This window comes from Anser brachyrhynchus (assembly GCF_964034855.1).
Source record: "Anser brachyrhynchus genome assembly, chromosome: 1".
In the NCBI taxonomy this organism is placed as follows: Eukaryota; Metazoa; Chordata; class Aves; order Anseriformes; family Anatidae; genus Anser; species Anser brachyrhynchus.
In genome coordinates this window covers 115,946,180-115,968,543 of record NC_137694.1, presented here as the reverse complement: position 1 = coordinate 115,968,543, position 22,364 = coordinate 115,946,180, and the positions used below count along the sequence as shown (strand labels likewise).

The 22,364-nt window shown below is 40.9% G+C and overlaps 2 protein-coding genes across 6 annotated transcripts in view; both read left to right on the top strand.

The window, feature by feature from the left end:
• The window catches only part of KCNJ6 (potassium inwardly rectifying channel subfamily J member 6), a 164,257-nt gene extending 145,860 nt beyond the window's left edge, over positions 1-18,397 (top strand). For all 5 annotated transcript variants that reach the window (XM_080594087.1, XM_080594084.1, XM_080594085.1 and 2 more), the window contains one exon: positions 16,280-18,397. In XM_080594087.1, the coding sequence (XP_080450213.1) occupies positions 16,280-16,605 (326 nt within the window). In that variant the 3' untranslated portion in view covers positions 16,606-18,397. The remainder of the gene's footprint in view (positions 1-16,279) is intronic.
• TRIM44 (tripartite motif containing 44) lies at positions 7,288-16,173 on the top strand (the record flags this gene model as incomplete). Its single annotated transcript, XM_080575981.1, has 2 exons — positions 7,288-7,366; positions 12,154-16,173. 2 exons carry the CDS (start codon positions 7,288-7,290, stop codon positions 12,408-12,410), a joined length of 336 nt encoding a protein of 111 aa, XP_080432107.1. The 3' UTR covers positions 12,411-16,173.
• Positions 18,398-22,364: the final 3,967 nt, after the last annotated feature.

Here is a 22,364-nt window from a genome sequence, read left to right as displayed (position 1 = left end):
CACCATATGCTTATAATAGCCAGATCTATCCATCATTTCCCAGTTATTTTCTTGTAACCATGTCTTAACCATCCCAGTGCCTCTCTGGAGTCTGTTAATTGTCTTCGCACTGCTGACAGTTAAATTCTCCTCCCCTCATATGACAGAAATAATTTTCATTTGATGATAATCAATCTATCTCATTAAGCATGTGAAGGGTCTGAGGATTTCCAAGGCTCACACATCAAGGATTTGTTATTTGGGGTATGTGGGAACTCCAGAAACACTGAACCTGGTAGCTTCGTGCATCTCTGTACATCTGTATATGTGTGCATGAGTGTCACGGCCTCATGTTATCACAGCACCCACAGGCAAATTCTCCATTATTCTGAGAGTCACATTTTTTAAATCATGATTAAAAGAAATGGAGGATTCCACTGCACAGACAAAAGAAAAAGGCCAAGGAAGCAAAATCATGAGTCCAGAATTCATGTTCTCTGCCTTGACCCATCCCTTCAGCCTTGTGTTCCCAGAACAGGCTCCCCGGGTTTGTCGTCTATATCCTCCTCTGCTTAAAGCAAAAGGAAGAAATGGTCATAGGAAAGATTTTGAGTTCTGTTGAGACTCTTGAAATTAGCAGAAGTTTGTTTTGTGTTGAAATAACAGAATTTCAAGGGAAAAAAAAAAAGTTCCAAAACATTAACATTCCATGAAAACTGCATCAGTGCTTCAGGCCAAAAAAATCCTCCTGGCTCACATCAAAAGGACAACAGATAGCCTGCATGCACCCAGATGGCAGTCAAAATGTGTGTATCCTCACGACAGTAGTATTTCTTTGCTACACACCTTCTATGAGGCCTTGGGGCAAGTCAGCATTCTCTGCCTCACTTTCCCCATTGTTTATTACAAAAAAAAAAAAAATAGCAGTAATCTTTCCCTGCCTTTGAGACTTTCAGGTAAAAAGTCATGAGAAATAAGAGCTAAACGTTACTACTGTTATCATTTCTGAGCCTCAGTAATTCATTCCCTGTTGGGCCTCTGGGTTCTGAAGTAAACTGATTGGTATAATACACCCTTTGCGTGTATTATTGTATTTGCATTGACCTCCATTTCCAGTAAAATCAGAGTAAAATGTAATTTAAAAATTGATAGGAAACACAGGAAGCTAATAATCTTGTTTGTACCAAAAAAATAGAAGATAATGTTCTATACTCATAGGCACATAGCATGTGGCAGTTCTGTAGTCACTTCTTAAGGCAGTGTAACATCAGGGTTTGGGTTTAGGGGGTTCTGCCCAAAAAGATGTCGATCTCAGATTTACCAGACAGGAGTTCAGCCTCAGGAGATGACAAGCACCCACTCACATCAGGGCCCAGATCTTCAGCAGTACTCAGAGAGGCAAGGGGAAGAAGCCAAGTTGGCACCTGCCACCTGTCCCAGGCTGAGTTAGATAATAAAGTGCCTCATGCAGAGTTTTTGTTTCTTTTATCTCTCTGTTAAAAATAAATGAATAAATAAATAAATAAAAACTCTGCCTAGAGTGAGTATGAAGTGAAAGCAGTGGTGGTTTACTTCATTTGGCATCCAGGGAAAACTTTTATCATGGAGGGAGAAGAGAGACAGGCTGACTGCGTGGCACATAGCTGGTTAGACCCAGAATTCCTCCAGTGCTTTCTTGAATTCCCAAACACATGCCCTCTTTGCTTGCCTGCCTCATCTCCAAACTCTTGCATTTTTCCTCCTGGGCTTTGTGCCTCATCTCCAAACTCTTGCATTTTTCCTCCTGGGCTTTGTGATTTACATGGTTTGAAAGAAGCACAACTGGCTTTCAAACCATCCCTGTGCTCCCTTGTCACCCAAGCCTTGTTAACTGGAAGCATGAAGGAGAGGAGTCAGTAACCTTCCAAAGGGAGCATGCCAAATGCTATTTCTCTTTCCCATCCTAGAGGTTAAGTATGCCTTCGGAACTCAGCAGGAGCCAGGGGAAGTTGGCTCACAAACAGGCATCTGCTATGTGGCTTGGGACTTAGCAAGGATCTCGTAGATGTGTATACCTGCGGAGATGTGGCTCAGGTTCACAGTCTGGAACATCTGTGTCCTGGTGGAAGATGTTCCTAACTTGAACCGCTGTTAACTGAGACTAGAATCTGGCCTTGTGTTTTCCATTTGCTGTGGCATACATTTTTTAAACAGTCCTGTTAAACACTCATACACAACATTAGAGGCAGAGCTCTTTAGTCAGCAGTGTCTGGGTTTGATCTCTCCCCCTTTTACCTCTGAAACTCAGAGCCTGTTCTAGTTTATTCTCTGAGAGGCAGGACATCATCAGAGTGAAGGATGTCCAGTTTTAGCCAAGTACTCATTATACAAAGCATACATCAATGAAGTGCTCCAAATTAGCAGTGGTCTGGCAGCAGTAATAAAAGCTGCAAGAAAGAGACTGTGTAATTGTGCTTGTCGTGAAGAAGAATATAGTCTGCAGCTGGTGCACAGAAATGCTTCAAATCTATATGGGAGTCAGAAGAAAATCGAGTAGGCTACTAACCTTTAGTTCAACCAGAGCCCAGCAAGATACCTCCTCTGTCTACTACATTCCTGTCACAAGCACACACCATCCTGGTGGTATGTTATGTCCCTGTCCAAACATTTCAAAAGGAACTTCTACAATAATCTGTTAATAATGTTTTCCAGGCATTGCTTTTTTTTTCTCAGTTTAGATATATGCACACTTCAAAGTCTTTGTGAGCTATGTCTTCTGGTAGAAGAGTGCCACCTCATGACTGCTAGAGAGGAATGAAACAACCCACAGAGGTAAAGCTGAAAGCACTCAAGTGCCTATGGCCAGGAAGGGCTGGAACAGAACATGCCCTGTGTACCCACCAGCTTTCATTTAGCATCGCAACACCCTGAGACGAACAATCCTTTGCCAATGTACTTTGTGATCATTGTTCCCTGAGAAAAAGCTCAGCATTTTTGGTCAACACCAAGCCCAGCCTCAATGATAAACAAAAAATAATTCCCCAGTAAAACTAGACAAAATTGTGTAGGCCATTAAACAAGGTGCTTCTTGCTTCGAATGCCCACTCATTTTGATTGAAGGCTCCTCTGCAGTATTTCAAGTACCTCTCCTCTGGGGACTGCACAATTTGGGGTGTGAGTGCCCTTTTCTCCTTGCTTCCTCACCCAGCCTACCCCAGGACTAGCCACCTCTCCTCAGACTGATTATTTTTTCTGTACTAATGCAACTAATTTTTCTCACCAGCTCAGATAAATATTGTTAAAATTATAGAGAATTTTGGGGTGCTAGAGTCCTGTTAACTCCTTGTTGCTTCTGTAAGTGAGGTATATAAGCCAAAGAAACTCTGAATTTCTCATGCTCCGTCACCAGTTTGAAATATTTGTTCCAAAATCAGACAGCACATTGTCACAGATTGATTTGTCTATGCCTTGCTCAGGAACAGATAGTTTAAATATTTAATAGACATGAACAAGGAAAGGAGCAAAATACCCTTTTGCTGGTTTTGCTTCTTCTTTTTTTTTTTTTTTTTTTTACCTTCTAAATGAATTCAGACGTTGAGGAAAGTGCTAGATTGAAAACCCTAGAGTTTGAAGTGTGTTGTTCCTGTTTTTTTCCCAGAATAGAAATATCAGGAGAGTAGTACCAAAGATTTCCTAAAATCCCAGCTCTACTGCTGCTATTCTCCTTTATTAGACTCATTGCTAAATTCCAGGCAGTAATTAAAGATCTGAATCAGCTTCATTTTTGCCACTTCAAATAAAACCAAAATCAAATAAACCAAGATTTTTTTTTCTAAAATGGTTATTGATCTACTAGAAGGTACATGAATAGCACCTATTATCAGACTGGATGCCACACAGCTAAAATATGGATACAGATTTTGACATAACTGGAATATTAAACACTGCTTCAGAAGTGAAAGATTTTGCATCTCATTCCCTGAGGCAACCAGTTTTTGCTTGGGCCTGCACTTCAAAATATGCTGCTAACGTTGACAGATAGACAATATTATTAACCTGAAAGCATCAACTTATCCTAAGTCTCATCCTATGAACTGGAAAAAAAAAATTAGAAGAAGAATAAAAAAAAAATCTGAATGCGCTTGTTATTTAGTGGGAGGATTTTAACAGCGCAGATGATTTTCTTTGCATAACAGCTAGAAGGTCTGCAAAAGTTCATCAAAAATCTGGGCTACATTAACTCTTGGATTGGCTGATACTTTTGTTACAATAACGATAACAACAGCTGATTCAATAAACCTAATTTAAATTTTAATTAGAGATCATCATTATGGCAGATGAATTTTTAAGCTCAGTGTGTTTAACAGTTTCCCTTTAAAAGGTTTTCATAAAGGATTCAAGCAGACTCTCTAAATAATAGCACAAACAAAAAGTGTGGTTGCTTAAACTCTCTCCTATAATGAAAATGAAAGGGTATAACTCTACTACCTAAAACTATCATTACAAACACTAAGAAAATTAACCCAAATATTCCTCCTCCTCCTCCTTTTCCTCCTCTTTCTACTCTTCCTCCTTCTCTTCCTCCTCATCCCAGAGCAGACACATTAGCTTTGGGCCACGTACAGTGTGGGGTGCCTTCAGACAGGACCTCAGCCTTGAGGCCCTTCAGCTTTTACAATGAAGAAAGTAAAACTATTTTTCAAAGTCTCTAAGCAAAATTTCTCCACATAGCACGGGCTTCACTACCAACAGGTCACAGGCAGGATAATAGGGCTAGAGGCAGGTCCATGCATAAGCCAACAGAGAGAAGAGAGGAGGAGGTGTTGGATGAATGAATTAAGCACAGGTCCAGGGACCAGTGAGGGGGTTGCTTGGTTGCTTGTTTAAAAAAACAGAAAGCAGTTTTGCTGTTATTAGCCAGAGCTGGAGTAATCCAATTCTCACATACCCCCTTTTCCATCTCCTTTTCATAGGCTGATGTGTGATAATGGCTGGCCTTCTCAAACAGCAGATATGACAGTTTCAGTGATAATGTCAGGATTCAGAGCTTTCTTCTGAAAACCACTGAGCAGCTCTGAATCTACACAAGTCCTCTTGGGACTCTTTCCAGTGAAATATAAGTCAAAATTACCATCTCTGAAACTAAGATATTTTTAGAAAACTGATTTCTTCAAGTTGTCTCTCCTAAAAGCAAGTACCACCTACCCATGTTTAGCTTGTTTTCCAGCCCACCTAAAAGGATGCACTGTTATAAAACCACCAGCCAACCCCACCAACAAATTTTATTGCTTAACAAAAATCCAAGAGATTTAGGATAGAGAATCATTTCTTTTTTATTATTATTTTTTAATGATGCTTTTCCAAACATCACATCACGCCAGCATCTGCCTGGCAGAAGCAAGTGCTTTACCCCAAACTCTCTTTCATCTCCTCCTCCTATTTCACAACAGCTAAACCGGGCTTCAGCAATGCCATTAACCACAAACAGCCACTAGAATACTTTGTGGGTGATTCACAGATTTTGTTGTCGAAAAGCTAGTGATCTTCCTTATTTCCTAAATTTTACAGCATACTAAGCTGCATGTTCACACTGTTTTGTCTTTAATCTTGGGTTCACAAACATTTTCACAGTAAAATGTGACATTTTTTATAAAAAGCTATGTCAGTAAACTTATTGCAGAGCAAACCTTAAATATTCTATTCTTTTTTTAAGTAGCATTTTAAGAAGAGAAACAAAAGCCATCCAAACATGCAGACTCGATTTATGCTTTTAAGATATCTACACAACAAGAGGTAAAAAAGATCACATGTATTTTAATGAAATGTTTATCTCACAGTCATGGCAGCACAAGTGTGTAGCAGGTACAAGCCATTATAGAAAATGCTGGTTTCACAACAAGCACCATTCTGACAAAAGTTGTTGGTTTTTTTCCCAGACATCCCTTGGCATCATGGTGATGTGGGACTTCACCAATGCCCAGACATGTCTTGGTCTATTGGCAGTCACAGTTACTACTGTGTGGTTAATGCATGTTCCTCAAGGGAGATACGTATGCTATGCATTATGTAGCATAGAGCCAATATAGCTGTCAGCTATGCTTTTCTGCAATAGATGGACTCTGTGTATGTCTTAAAGGATACCATCTTAGAATAGCTGTCACGTAATCAGTGCTTTTCCCCTTTTATGAGGCCAAATACTTTTAGAGTTCATATTCTCAGCATTTAAGCAGGCAGCTCTGCCTAATGCCACCCATAGGCATTGCCCCAGGGACACTTGCTACAGGTGTGTCTGAGCTATTGCATCTTGCAGTGTTAGCCTGAACGTGTTGGAGAAGAAACAGATCCTGTCAAATTGCACATAAAAGCTAGAGTTTTCAACAAGTCATGGGGTTTAATCAAACTCTGAATTTTGAAGTGTTAGAGGATACATTTTTCTTTTCTTCATTTCCCACCTGGGATTCTTATCTGTTCCATCCCCATCTTCTGCCTCCCCAGCAAGGGACAGAGAGAGAGGAACAAGCTGCTGAGGTGCTGATCTCATTCAGTTTTGGGATCTATGCAGAGTTGTGAACAACAGGAGCTGTTCTATCACTTTCTTCCCCAAGATGAGCAATGCTGCTTCTTCACCCTTCTGTCATCCAAATCTAGTTTTTCCTGTGGCCCTCCACCCCTTCATGAGGTGAGAGAAAGGGCACGGGACTCAGAGACCCTGGAGGAAGAGGGACTCCCTTTAGCCTGTCCCAGCCTGAGGTCAGGTCATGGGAAGCCCGATGTGGCACTGCATCTCATCATGCTGGTGTGCAGCTGGGCAACCACATCTGCTCCTCTCCTGTCACTTGTATGAGAGGCTTTTCCCCAGCAGCTCTGAATATAGTGACTAGATTGACCATAAAATAGACTGAGCCCAAAGTTCTTTCCAATACCGAGGTAACCAAACTGGAATATTTGTCTGAACTGTTTATTTTCTGAGGTCCTCTGGTATGAGAATTAAAGATGTTGCTTCAGCCTATGGAAAAGAAATAGGAAGGCAAGAGGAACTCATGCAAAGGCAGTGATTCTTGCTGCTTCTGTTACGAAAGCAACCTAGAAACGCAGCTGGCTAGGCTGGAAACCATAAACAGAATTATTAGCCTAAATGAACTCCCAGGGCTCTTCCCCACACCCTCTGCTACCTAGGATCCTCTGCCCTGATGGGTCAGGTTGCACCGCTTCACAAACAACCTTGCCAGGATGGAGGCAGCAGCAGGCGGCTCAGCTGGAGCCTGCTGCCTTCACTGCCCGCTCCCTCCTGTTTTGTCAGGAAATTGCAAAGCAGGCTGCCCGCGCACCATGCCGGAAGAGACAGTCCAATCTGCAGGCCAGAATTCAGGAGGAAGCCCACAGATCAATGGCAATGCATTCTTAAAAGGTCAGGACAGATCTTCTGTTTCATCAGCACTTCGCACTTTGCAAGCAGAGTCACCAAAGATATAGCTATGCACTGCAGCTTCTTTCAAACATGGTTCTCTTATATCCTTCTCCTGCAGATATCTGGTAGGAGAACTAAAGCACACTGACGAGATGATGTCTGAAACACCATTGAAACTGTCAATGTATCACAACACTCAAACACAGGGTAGGGTACAAAATCCCAATTCTTCTTGTTCCAGCTCCACCTAACCAAGTCTCCTGTTCCCAAGGACTCTGAGAGCCAACTTTGCAATGTGCTCCTCCCTCTGGTCAGACTCTGCATTGTTTGATATATTGAATTTCACAGATTTAGTCAGCAGAAAAATGCAATCATCATCCATTTGAAGAGGCACAGCTGAAAAAATGATTAAAATTCATATGCATCAGGCAGCTTGATTTGCTGGGCATGGCCTGAATATAAGGCTAAATGAAGGTTAAATATTGGCTGACTGGTAATTGTACTGTCTCTTTGAGAAGCTGTTTATTGAGAATGTATATGGCACTGTAGCTAAAAGTGGCAGCACATTTGGAGATTGAATCAGATAAGCTTTTCTGCTTTCTGCGTGTACCATTTCTCAGACTAACCTACATGCAGTCACAAGGCAAGAAATTAGACACAAAATATCCAGTGAAGGACATTTCATGTACCCAGTGATCCTTGTGGGTCCCTTCCAAATCAGGTTATTCTACGATTCTATAATTCCTGAAAGGAGAAATAATAACTGAATAAGTTAAACATTCCTAACCCAGCATTTTTCCATTGGAAAATATCATTTCACTGACACTGAAATCTCCCGCGGGGATAAAAACAATGTGCTTTTTTAGATTTTGAAAAAGACTAAAATATGATTGTCTTATTCTAATTCAGATCATACTAATACATCAAATTTGAAAAAGCCAGAATGAAAACAGAATGCTTTGACTGACCCAAGATGGACTTTATATAGAATATAATTCAATATTAACTCTGTTTTTCATACCTGTTTTTTGTTTTCAGTTTCTTTAGAAAAAAAAATAGACTTTGGAATGTCAGGAAGTCCCACTGAATTGAAATTATGGTTTGTCTGCTTAATTTCCTACACATATTCACCTCTTGTGCAAACGTGACCTACTAATGTATCCTTTCTCCCATGGGGATGTGATTTGACTGCCATCCTCACCGGTCAGGCCAGCCTCTCTAGCTCGCTCCACGGAGACTTGCACTTTCTGATGTAGAGTTTGTCCCATGTCTCAACTCCAGCTGTGAGATTTAGACAAAAGCTACCAAAAAGATCTGTGATCATAATTCACATATAGAATTAGATAAAGGTATAACATTTTAAATAGGAAGATCAGCCTCAGTCTGATTAAATAAGAAATATGAAAATATTAGCACCATATTGCTCAAATCAACTACAGAAGGAAAAAAAATAAACATGATTTTATTAAAAAGGGGGAAAAAAAGTTGTTTTTTTTAAAAAAAAAGAATAATTTTAATTCCTTACATTCCTCTAGGAAAAAAAAATCTCTCCCTCCTCCCTTCCCCTCCCAATCACACACACACACACGCACACACACAGTGAGCCAGCAGTGCAGCTGGGAGGTGGAGAAGACATGCACACCATTCCTAGCCCACAACAACAAGGATGTCGTGCACAAATTCCCAGGCCTGCAGAAGCAAATATGCATTGAAAGACTATCAGGCACCTGTCTGATTTTTATTATTTTCAAGAGCATTAGACATTGCTCAGGACTAGATAAGCATCCAATTCCCAGTTGTGTTCTGAATCAAGTTATCAGACCCACAGGGAATTTCCCATTGCTAGCTCTGAATGAAAGGCAATGTAAATTTTTTAACTCAAATAAAATTATATTTAAAAACAAACAAACAAACAAAACAGTTGGTTTCTTGTCAAAAGGACACATACAAAAAGGAAAGGGAAAATGTCTTATCAGAGCATGAGAGCATGCTATCTGTGACATTTTCTGGTAACGACAAGTGATGGTTTCAAGCTTTAGAAAAAGTGGTGAATTCAAGATACAAGATGAGTTTTTGCTCTTTTTCTTTTTAGATTGATAAAAGAGAACAAATTGACTAACAAAATATTTCTGACAACAGCTTGGTGGCACAATGGAAATTTTATTTTAAACCTATGTCCTTTTTTCAGGCAATTATTTTCACACCAGGGAGAATTCTTTAGTACAAATTAGACAGTGGAAGTCTAGATGAGAAAGATATTATATCGCAAACACATCTACTGCATTTAAATCTTCTCAGCACATCCCTTGTGGCAGACAAATAAAACAGACCCGGCAGAGCTAAGTAATTTCCCAAAGCCCACACAGTACATCTGCAGGAGAACCAAGATATAAATCTGATGTTCTTGACTCCTAGTCTTTTGCTTGTTTTTAATAGCACATATTGATCTTTCATTGTCCTTAATTTCTAAAAATAGCAGACTCACAAATCAAATCTTGCACAAAATACATTTGAGACCGAAAGGTCATCCAGGCAGAGACCATCTCTCTGTACATACTGCTTGGTGGTACTTAATGAATAGAGGAGCAATGCTCAGATGTAAACCCAGAAAGTCACTGGAGCTTTTGTGTGTGCCATACCAGAGTTTAAGAAATAAGTACATGTTCATCTAATAACCTCAGTATCAGTGCTGTATCACAGTGTTTAAGTTAAATTCCCCTGTCTTTTCACCTGTGCCCCAGGTAAGGTGCAAATTTGGCTTTAATGCTACAGGTCAGCACCCCCCTTAATTTTCATAACTCCTGCAGCAAAATAATTTCATCATGAGCACTGATATAGAGGCCATAAGGGTAGAGAATTTCATATGTTTGGTTTTGGTTTTAAAAGCTTCTTATTGTACAAATGAAATTTTGGACAAAGACTGAGATCTTTATAGTGATACCTCAGCAGAAGATGTTATGACTAAAGATAGGGTGAAAGTAGTATAATAGGAACATTGCATCTGCACCTGAAGGTCTCAGCTCTCAGCTGGAGACCCCAGACCAAATTTTATACTCCTGTAGATGAGCAAAACTTCCCTTGTCCCAGAAATGGGGACACCATTTTTTCTGTGGACACTCCAATCCTCCACTGCTGAGATCTTACTCCAAAATGAGCCATGGAGCAAACTTCCTAAGCAAGGACTGAAAGCAGATGGTTCTTATGGGATAGCTGGTTCAGTCTTGTGCAACAGAAAGTCTGTCTCAGAGGATATCCATGGTAAATGGAACCTAAAATCCTCTTGACGTCATGGCCATCAGCCAAAAACATGCAGTCAGGAATAGCCTGCAATACTTGCCCCCCTCATTACAATTCATCACATAGCTTATATTTCCTTTTTTGTCATAGGAATGGAATTTTAAAATAAAAAGCTCTATTGTCATAAAGACTGCCCCAATTAAAACAAAAGCTGAGTGGGGCTGTCCTTATGCACAGTCTCCAATAGGCTGACACAGAGCTGCAAATCACCGTGTTTCAGCCCAAACACATATTTGACTCCATGATTTTTTTCCCCTACCTTTCTTTTAGTGTTTTATTTTTGAAGTCTCCCATCAGAAAGTGAAATAATACATGGTAAGGGTATGTGACACAGCATATTATTGTGTAAGCTAACAGAGAAACCTTAAATTAAGTGTGCTGTGAGGAAGTGCACCAAGTCACTCTGGGTCACCATACTAAGCCCTTATACCACTATCAGACAGTGGTAAGCATAAGCCTAAATAGTAGTAGACAGCGTGAACAATCTGTAACCTCAAAATAACTGTACCAGGCTACTTTTCAAAAGTGATGAATATGCAGGTGTCATCAACTTTGTTATTAATTCTAATCAGTCAAAGGTGGGGTTGTAAGCTTACCCTCATATCAGCAATAACTGGAGGAGATTATTTTGTCATTTTCATAAACTGCACTGTGCAAATATTAAGCACATCAAAAGCCTTTCATTCTAGCTGCAAGAAAAATTACTGACGGGGTGCACAGACCCTGTGGGAGGGAACCACCTTAGCCCGTGCTCCTAGGCTTTCTGGAGAGGAACACCCCACACGTTTCAGGAGCCAGAGCACGGTCCCAACTTCTTGTCAAAGCAGTTTGGACATAGTGTCACAGATGTGACCAAGTCCTCTCCAGCCTAACCTGTGGGCAAATAGCATCCCCACCCCAGCACAGATACCTTGTGGCAGGAGCACAGCTCTATGTCAACTTTAAAGCAGACAGAAAGTTAGCAGGCTGACTTCGGCTCACAAGCCACTCTTCACAGTGCTGCTCAAGTCTTGTTGATCCTTACCTGTTGAACAGGAATAATAAGCATGTGGAGAATAAATAAGATTTTTAGGTACATTGGTTGTATGGTAATGGGATTATCCAAAATAGTAACTAATGGCTGATTTCAGATACATGGAACTAATCCCAGCACTGTCAGCAGGACCTTTTTGTTCCCATTCAAAAGCAAAACTATAAAAACGCTGCAATATTACCTTAGCAGCTTTAAAAATAATAATAAAAAAAAGTCTCCTTTGCCAAAACCCGTAATTTATTTTGCCTCCCATGTTGTAACAAGGACCAAAATTCAGCTTGTGACTCTCTCTGCATAGTGCCAACCCTGGAAGGGGGACAAGAAAGCAATAGGAATGGTATCCACAACAGTGCCATTCTTTCGGGAAGAAGTGGCAACTTTTATGACCCTGGCTACAGCCCATCAAGCTCTAACTGCACATTAAGTATAATTAGAAAAAGAAAAAGAAGAAAATAAGAGGAAGAGGAGGAAGAGGAGGAGGAGGAGGATGAAGAAGAAGAAGAAGGAGAAGAAGAAGGAGAAGAAGAAGAAGGAGAAGAAGAAGAAAAAGAAGAAGAAGAAGAAGAAGAAGAAGAAGGAGAAGAAGAAGGAGAAGAAGAAGAAGGAGAAGAAGAAGAAAAAGAAGAAGAAGAAGAAGAAGAAGACGAAGAAGAAGAAGAAGAAGGAGGAGGAGGAGGAGGAGGAGAAGGAGAAGAAGGAGAAGAAGAAAAGTAATATAGCTATTAATTTTACTTCATAGGTAACTTGCCCAACAATCAATTTCTTAGGCAATGCTCAGTCGTGATTCCCTAGCCTGTGCAAACATAAAACAAACAGACCAAAACACTGCTATTAATTTAAGGTTAAGACCTAAGAGAAAGCTACAATGTATAGGGGCTGATTACCAGTCATTCAAAATGCTTTGAGTTTAGAGGAGTGAGACAGCAGCCAAGGGGAATCATCAGAGGTCTCACCAGCTCACAGCATGGTGAAAGTCCAGCATGCAGTGAGATGAACAGGTGTCAGATAAAGCCCACAGCAGTGCAACCTAATCCTCCCTCTGCCTTTCTCCTGCACCAGGGAGCAGGGACAGATGGAGCAGAAAGCTGTGGAGCTGCCTCACAAGGGTTTACAGGGGCTGGCAGCTGCCCCGCACAGCCAGGATTGTCCTTCAGTCACCACCAGCCACCCTGATTTCACTGGACTCCCGTCAGCCATGGGGACTTAACAGGGCCTGAGTGTCCAGCCTCAAGGTCTTCACTGGACTGTGAGGCTCCTGTTTAAATAGACCGCTCCTTCCAGTTACAGCTTTAATTAATTTTAAATGAATTATTTTAGTCTCCCAATTTTCCTGTTTATTTTGAAGAAGTCCAATTAACGCTGAACTAAGAAGCTCAACAGGCTCCCCAGCTCTCATCTGCCCTGAAGGGATCCAATTAAAGTCAGACACTAGTCAAAATGTCAAACCACAGCTATTTTTAAAGCCATTGTACAACAGATCTATAGCTACATATAAACAAGATGATTACTAAATAAATCAGGCAATACTTGTAAACCTAAAGCCTAAAACTCCCTCACTCAGGATGCAGCTTCCTCCATCAACCAAGAGCATGTTCAGAACTTACAGCAAGTAATGAAAGACAATTAAAACCATGGTGTAAAATAAAATGTGTGCAAATTAGACAATAGTATATGATAAAAGTTTAAAGGCAGAAAAGATAAGAAGTTCAAGGACATCTGGGCCAGCAAAAGGAACAAGCTGGTAAACCCATGCAATGCAGACTTGCAGAAATCTCTGTTCTGCTTCCAGATCCACAGAGGTTCACTGGCAATCACTTCAAGGGCCTCTGCAAACGTGGGACATTTTAATCTGAAATCCTTGTGATCCACTTACAGACTTTTTCTGTATCAGCAATCACAAACATTTAGAAAGCATTATAAGGCCTTTCTCATACACACAGCCCTCACTAGATATAGTCTTTTTCTTGATATCAATGTACTTATTTCAAAAATCCTAACTGTCATCCTAGGTCTGAAATGATTTTGTCTGTCAATAGGAAATGAACAGGTATTAAATCATTGTAGAATGGGAGACTGAATTAAAAACAGAGATGGGTCAAAAGTTCAGATTAGGGTTAGTTTTTAATGAGCTGTAACTCAAGCCTAATTCAATTAATCTTCTTGACTTCTGCAGAAAATTACCCTCCTTTTTTCCAATGGTCAAATGAATTTTTCTTAACCGCAGCAGGAACAGTGGGTATTTGGTCAGAGCACAGGAAGGCAACACTGTTTCAAAGGCACTTCAATATTTTTTAATTTAACTTCATCACCTTTCTAATGAAAACTTCAGATTTCCTGCTCACTTCAAAGTTAAATTTCTCCAGCAAATGGATTAGAGACATGTGAGTGTTACGAGTGACAATACCCCTTCAGGACAACCCATCCAGGGGTCACTGGTCTCAGCAAGCCATCAAGGAACGGCAAAGAACAGGTAGGAAGCCAGTCCAGAGTGGTGTCTGAGATAGCAAGGAAGACATCACAACCACCCTTGGCTGCTTCTGGCCCTCTCTGCCTGCAGTTTGGTGATGCCACCATCTCTGGGGCAGGGAGGTCCTATCAAATACTGCACCTGCTCTTCTGGCTCTGCCAGAGCTCTGCAAAGGAAATAGCCCTTTGGGAAGGTGCTGCACATCCAGTGAATTTGTCTCTTATATATTGCTGCTGAGTTCCTCCATCATTTGGCGTGGAAGAAGATCTTCTTTAGACTAAAAAAAATGCACAGGAAATCTCAAAAAAGATGATTTTGTCATATGATTTCCAGTGTTCTTCCTTCCTTCACACCTGTGAAATGAACAGTAAAATGGTAAGATCTTTGACCTTTATATTTATGTTTGTGCATTACTTGAGAAGTGAAATGTAAACATGACCTGCACTGTAATACCAAAATAATAATAATAATAATAAACAAAATAAAATAAAAAATGAAGGTCTGAGTAGTCCAGTAAGGGAAAAAGAAAGAGAAATTAAGATTAGTAAACACAGTAGAAGTATGTTCACTCTTCTGACCGGTTCTAGCAGGCAGAAAAAGTGCATCAGTCTTCATGCTAAAGCTTCCCTTGACAGTCACCACTCCTCAGTGTCTGATGTGTGGCAATAAATGGAAATTACTACTGGAGAAGCATGGTAACACAGTGTGGTAACAGCTGGCAAGTGGCTTTCTAAACATGGCATTATAAATGTAAAAGGTAGAGTACCAGGAACACCTTGGTTTCACTTGTCAGAAGTGAGTTACCCGAGTTTGAAGAGAATATTCAAGAGAATGAAAGCAGAATCATCGAGAGCAGTTAGCACAGTCCTGAAAGAGATCAGAAACTAAACTACCCATGTTTGCTCTTCCTGAAACTCTCCGTGTGACTTCACAGGGGAGAGAAATGATGTGCATTTCTATAGACTGCCATTTGTGCTCCCAGAATGAAAATTTTTTTTATTGTTTTTGATTATCTTCTAAATAACTGATGTGTGGTAGACTTGTTCAGAGGATATATATTGGTATTCATTACTTGACGTATACTGTTTAGCTGAGGTTTGATTAGTAACATGTAGTTAATAATGTGCAAATAATTAAAGGAAAACCATCACATCCTCTTTATGTAAATCCAATTTGTTAGGAATATGCATTTGCCTTATAGATTCCTTTTTGCTGATATTTTTCCTGATGTGCTGAGTTTTCCCTTCCACCACTGAGCAATAATATTTTATTTTCTGCCTGAGATGGGATGGGTTCTCCAAGTCACAGCTCCCCAACACCGCCAGGCCTTTCTTCAGCCAGAGGACACCCTGAATTAGACTTCGAACTTGGAACTTATCTCCATATCTCTTAACATGATATATTATCTTAAAGATTTATTTCCCTACAGCAGCTCACAGAGTGAGGTTCAGCAGAGCTGTGAAGGGAAGGTAACAAAGTTCACAGTTAGTCCCAGTCATCTGAATTCAACACCACAGACTACGACAGTGTTCCCCAGGAGCTTTGCTGATGTTTGTGCATTGGCCACCAATCCAAATCTCGAAGAAATGTGACTAAAAGGTGTCCCCAGCCCTCAGGGGAGCCAAGTCAACCTGTGGATTACAGGCTCAGGAGTTAGCTCCAACAGAGAAAAACTTTTACCAAAGTTTGTCAGTTAGCCTGGGCAAGTGCTGAATGTGACGATGTAGGTTTGTTATACAAATCACCTGCCAGGGATGAAAAGGATGTCACAAAGCAAGTCACACACATTCTTAACAAGCAATCTTAGACTCAGCAGCAGGCAAGTTACTCACTGATGAAATACAGAAAGAAGAGCTGCATTTAATGAAGAAATGTTAAGACTTTGCTCACAGACTCACTGCATGTAATTATATATGTACTTGTAGAAGGAAAACGCATCAAATAGGTTACACGCCGTAAAATAGATTTCTAAGCTCAACCTCATATGAGGTCAAGCCTATTACCTTGTTGGTATGTGTCTTTTTACATACGCTTCTCTGCCTATTTGAAAAAAATAATTAAGGATTTGGGAAAGCAGGGGGTCCTTATTAAAGCACTTCTTCCTTCTCTGTTACAGGAATGACGTGCCAAGCTCGAAGCTCATACATTACGAGTGAGATCCTGTGGGGTTATCGTTTCACCCCTGTCCTCACTCTGGAGGATGGATTTTATGAAGTTGACTACAATAGTTTTCATGAAACATATGAGACCAACACACCAGTTTACAGTGCCAAAGAGCTGGCAGAGATGGCCAGCCGAGCAGAACTGCCCCTGACTTGGTCTGTTTCCAGCAAGCTGGATCAGCATGCTGAGCTGGAAACTGAAGAGGAAGAGAAGAATCAAGAAGACCAAAATGAAAGAAATGGTGATGTGGCAAACCTAGAGAACGAGTCCAAACTGTAGAACCACCAGAGGTGTAAGAACCACATGACTTTCTTTGTCTTCTCCCTTTTTGTTCCCCTTTTCTTTCTCCCACACACTATTATTTTCTTCCCTGTCATTCTTAATTCTGGGAAAATAAATATTTGAGATGTGAAATATCTACCTGCCCAATTCAAACTCGAGATTCACAGACTAAGCAAAGGTGTAGGTTAAAGCTGCAATACCCATTACTTCCAGTGGAATCTCCATCCCCACCCTGCTAACAACTGATGGTTTCCTCTGCACCTCTCTGAGTTCAGACCTCCAGGTTTACTAAAACTGACAAAAAAAGCCACCGGAATAAATCAAGGTATATAAAAAGGAAAGGCTAATTGACGTTCATCAAAGCAATGGGCCTTGACTCCAGTTTTTTATATATATTTCAGGACAGTTTTGTAAACTGGTCAGCAAGCCTTTATGAAATGGGCCTTGCAGCTTTAAGAGGAAGGTGAGCAGAAGGCTCTGCAACCCAACACGATACTGTACATATGCCTTATGTAATTACTTTCTCTTTACATTTAGTAATAAACAACGCATGTACAAAAGTACTGTAGTAAAGATCTTCTAAATAATGTACATAGTTGTGTAATTAATGTAGGTTTAGAAAACGAGTTCTAGAAATATCGGGATGCAAAAACAAACTACCCATGAAATAAGCACTTCTCTTCTAACATTTGGAGTGTCATACTGATTTCTCCCCTTATATCTATGGCTCTTTTAGTGCATGACATCTTCTTCAGCGTACCAGACTGGCAGCTATTTAGAGTACCTCACTGTTTCCCAAACAGGTCATTTTTCTGACTCTAAAAAGCCATAAGTCTGGGAGAGGGCAGGGTAGAAAAATTGTAACATAATTACTGATATACTGTGAAAATGTTTACAAATAAGGCAAACCATTCCTGGGTATTTTCTTGGCAGTTCAATCTAAATTTAGACTGTGGCAAACAAGAATTTCCTGCGTACTCCTAGTCTAGCAAGCATGTTCCATGCAGAGGTATTAGCCTTTATGTGCAATATCCAGGGAAACGTCTCCCTTCACCCAGCCCAAACCATAGGATTTAAAAGGAGCAGCACAGGCCATTGAAAACCAAGCGTGGTCCTGTAGTGAGTAGATCATGACCACCCAGCTGGGAAGGAAACAGCTGAATTTCAGCTGAAGCCATAACGGAAGAAATTCTCTTGCCAACAGCATTGGTGCTTCATCGGTCCCCAAAAGAAGTTACAAAACACATGCCATCCCTGGGTAACAGGCTTCAACAGGGCTTCTCAGCAAAACACATAGATCCTGCCACCCGTGTTCAGGAGCAGGGGTCCCTAGGTTAGCTCCTTGGCTGCTGTAAACCACTGCAAATCCTGTACATCCCGACTTAACAAATTTAACATTACCAGTTGCATAGCTCACACCACAACACATTCACCAGGAGGGGAGCTGACCCGCATGGCCCTCAGTTCACAGCCTCGCTGTGTGATGGATGCTGCTCCCATGGCACGGCAGTGCCTAGCACCAAGGACTTGGCTAGGCCCAGCGTGTGTAAAATGCTGCTTCATCAGCACAGGTTGTGATGCTTTTGGTGGGCTTCCGCTCAGGCCCATCCACAACAACATTTCTGTCAGTGAAGGAAAGGAAGCTGCAGCCTTAATTTGCTTGTTTTGGGTTTGTTTGTTGTTGTTTTCTTAATACCTGCCCACTGCAGAAAGGAGGAATACATTGAAGGGAATCTGAAGCATTTTTGTACAGAAACATTTACATTAAAATGGGAAGAAAAAAAAAAAAGAACCCTCAGGAGAATCTCAGTGGACAGGTAGAAATTTTGCACTGTGATATAGCTTTCACTCCAAGTCCATACATATTCTCTATTTTTTTGCTGAAACAACTGCCCCTTGCCAATATTCACCTAGTGTGGCTAATCCACGGGGTTTTGCAGGTCCTCCAACTGTGCTTAATACCAAGGCACGAAGAGCGGGGTGTGGGAGAAAGGTTTGGCACCAGGGATGGGCAGGTCAGGCTGGATGGGAAGAATCTTTTGTTTCAGCTCTGAGCATCTTTCCTGAAAGGCTTTCACAGAGCAGTGTGATGTAAGTAATGGTTCCGAATATGGATTATTTTTTTGTTCCCTCCAGTTGGGATGGCTGATTTTGTCAGCCGGGTAAAGGTTATTTACGCTGAAGATTCATGAGATACAGCCCCTTTTGTTACAGACCTTTTAAAGCCTGGTCTTCTTCCCCGGTACCAGAACCAGCCCAGCACTCCCATTGACCCATCGCAGCCCATCTGTAAGGCCACCCGTGAGGGGGGGCACCCAGCACTTTAAAGGCAGGGTCACTCCAAAGCTCTGCTGGAAAACATAAGCCTTACAGCAGAAGACCCAGGAGTAGCACGTAGGTAGGGAAGAGCCTGTGTGTGTCAGTCTGCAGTCCTAGCAAAAGGTGCATGAGCTGAAGGCAAACCATTCCTCTGAGGATAAACCTGCTTTTTGCTCTTGGAATTTACTGGGCCACTCTATAATTCATTGCTGCAGTTTAGGAAAAGTTTATGTTGATTAGAACAGCAGCTCAGGGCCCTAACAAAACCTTTTTTTGTGTCCTCAAGCACAAAAAAATAGACTTTACACCACTGGGGCATGCGCATGTGTAAGCTATATTTTTGTGAATAGGGCACTTAAAGCTTAAGGTGTGTGTGTTTGTTTCTTTCTCTCTCTATCCCCTTGTATTTTATTGTCTTTAGTATTCATGTAGTATGGACTGTAAAGTTTATGAAATCTCATTTTTGTAACATAAGCTTAAAAAACAGAAGCCTCCAAAGCTTTCAATGGGGAAGCTTCACCTAAACTTTGTACTAGAATGTCCCTATCAAACACCTCTATTTTTCTACAATGATTGATTAAGCAGTTTAACAATGTATTTTGTGTCAATGATTTCAACTGAACTGGTAAAAAGACAATTAAGAATTGAATGCTGTTAATTAACAATGGATTTTCAAGCTGTACATATTGAGTGGTGTTTTCATTATAACAACTTAACCTGAAAACTTAACTCCTAAACCTTAACAATATCCTTTGAAAACAGTGCCCAAATGGAATATTGTTGGCAAATCACATATAAGGATCATGAATGATGTAAAGTTTTTATTTAATTGGATACATAATTAATCAAGATCCATTACATACCTATATATTTCATTAATACATTTTGATGTCTTTTTCTCAGCTTATCTTGTGATTTCCAGAAGCAAAAGAAATTCCAGAGATAAATGTGAGTTTGCAGTCATCTACTGCAGCACTCAGTTCCTTCTTCAATGAACAGAAATGCTGCAGAAATTCTTCGTACAAACTCATGCATAGTGTTGTACTGTCATCTCTGGCTCCTCACTTTTTTTTTTTTTTTGGTTGTTTTTGGTTTTGGTTTTGGTTTTGGCATTTATCTTTTGTTTTGGTTTGGTTTTAGAAGGTTTGTTTGTTTGTTTGTTTGTTTATTACAACACACTATTTTTTTTCTTTCCGCACAAGTTTCCAAACCATATCTTTCAGCTGGTGATAACAGATACAGAAATACTGCTTTTCACGGGGCAATGTAAATTTATATTGGGTGAGAATTTGGCCTTCATCAAGTACTGCAAGTTCCATCTTACTATTTAGCAATAAATACCATCTTACCAGCATTGAAATACATTTCAAATACTATTTCAAAGTAAGCAACAAAAAATACAATCATCCTCTTAAAAGTATACAGCAGTTATGATCCTAGATCTTTGTCCTACAGAACTATAGGTATTGGCATTGACGTGAGCCATAAAATTTAACTTTGGTGATCAAAATGAAATGTCTTGTCTGCTTCTGTGAAGGGCCTTGCTGCAAGCTTGTAGGTCTCTACACCAGAAGCATAGGTGGAGGGGACTGCACAGCCCTGAGTTAACAGAGCTCTGTGCATCTCTTGCCGTACAGAGGAAGGAGGTGGTGTGCCAGAAGAGGGTCTCCAGCCACCACCTCAGGTAGGACAGTGTGCTGGCAAAGAGGAAAATGCTTGTTGGATGGTTAGAGCTTGTTCTGGCTCTAACCTCCTTCAGGAAGGGCTCTGGATTTACATGCCTAGCTATTGTGTGCAAAGGTTTTCAGTTCTGGGGTTGTCCATATTCCTCTGCTGGAATTAAAGGGGAAGCTCAAACCCTTTACAAACAGGGAAGAAGTCTGTCTTCTCTTTTCAACCACAGGGCACAAGTTCCCATTTTGATCAACTATGTGGCATTACACTACTGAGGAAAGGGGAGACCTGGGCTCAGTGCCCTTTTCAGCCCAGGGAGGTTCAAGGCCACACCCCACTCCTCCCAAGAAACAAACCCGCCATAACAGTAAAAGCAGTGTCCTAACACCTGCACCAAGGTCAGACGGGCTCTTGAATTCTCCCACTAGCCCAAAGAAACTTTAAATCCTTCCCTTGGTGTATTTTTAACAAACGAATGGAAAATTCCTCATTCCCTCAGTCCCTAACAGCTGCTATCCTATTGACTAGGGCACTCCCAGGCTGCGTTCAGATACATGTGCCCTCAGGCTGGGGAAGGCACACGATTCATGTTTCTCACCTCATCCAACAGTCATCTGCTCTCTGCAGAGGTACATCACTGCAGCCTTTACCTATGCTTCTGAGTGCAAGTAGCCACCACGTCTCCTAAGGCCCCAAATCCTGTGAGGTCTGGGCTTGATGTGCTCTGAACACCACCCACCCGAGCAGCCTTCCTAGGAGGTGGAGGCGGAGGAAAGCCAAGTCATTTTATCTCACTCCAGCTGCACTGTGAGATGGGTGCAGAGCTGCACAGCCCTGCAAGGATGCGTGATGTTATGCCTAGAAAACCTTCCTGGCAGAAGTAAGGGGTAACCTCGGACTTCTGGCTCAGGGAGATTTGAACTTAATGATGAATTTATATCACTTGCTCAAGATACCTGATGTAGATGTGAATTATAGGCTCAAAGCTTGACTTGACTTGTCTTTATGGCAAAGGGAGAGTCCGGCACCTTGGGTAGGACATTCCTTTAGCTAACAGCAGAAGTTCTCACTGTGAAACTTCGACTTTTTACTATTACTGCAATTTCTGTCTGTCAAAATACCTTTCTTTTCAAAATATCAGCCTTGTTAACAACCATGTTACCTCATTCAGACACTACTTAGTCTATAAATCAGGCCTAACAAAACAAGAACCAAAGTTGGCTTCTCTGACATCCTTGCTCCTTTAGCTCATAAACATGCTGTTTGGAAATGTGCTTGGAAAGCAGACATAAATGTGGGCTTTGTGCATTAAGTAGTTCTTAGAGACAAGACCCGAAAGCCATTTAATATTTATAATAAATGATGTTCTTTTATGCTTCCTGAGCTAATTTTAAACTTCTGAGATTTGGCTTTTTGGAGGGGAGGGGTGTTGTTACACATTTTAGTGCACATTTCATTTTGTGTATTTAGTTCAAGCTTACTTCAACCCAATTCCATTTTTTTCAGCTCCCCTGGATTTTCAGAAATGTTAATCTAGCGATAACTTCAGTGTAATGGAGTACCTATTTTACCACTTGCCATTCTTCCATTTATTGCCCGCACACTGGTGCTGTAATGCAGTTTCATGTAGACAGCACACAGACATCATACCCAAAAACAGTGTTCCAGAGAGACCTGCATATCTTGATATTTCATCTCAAGTGTGAAATCTGTTTTCTATTTCAAGTGAATTCACAAGTATAAACCACAGTTCTTCCCTCATC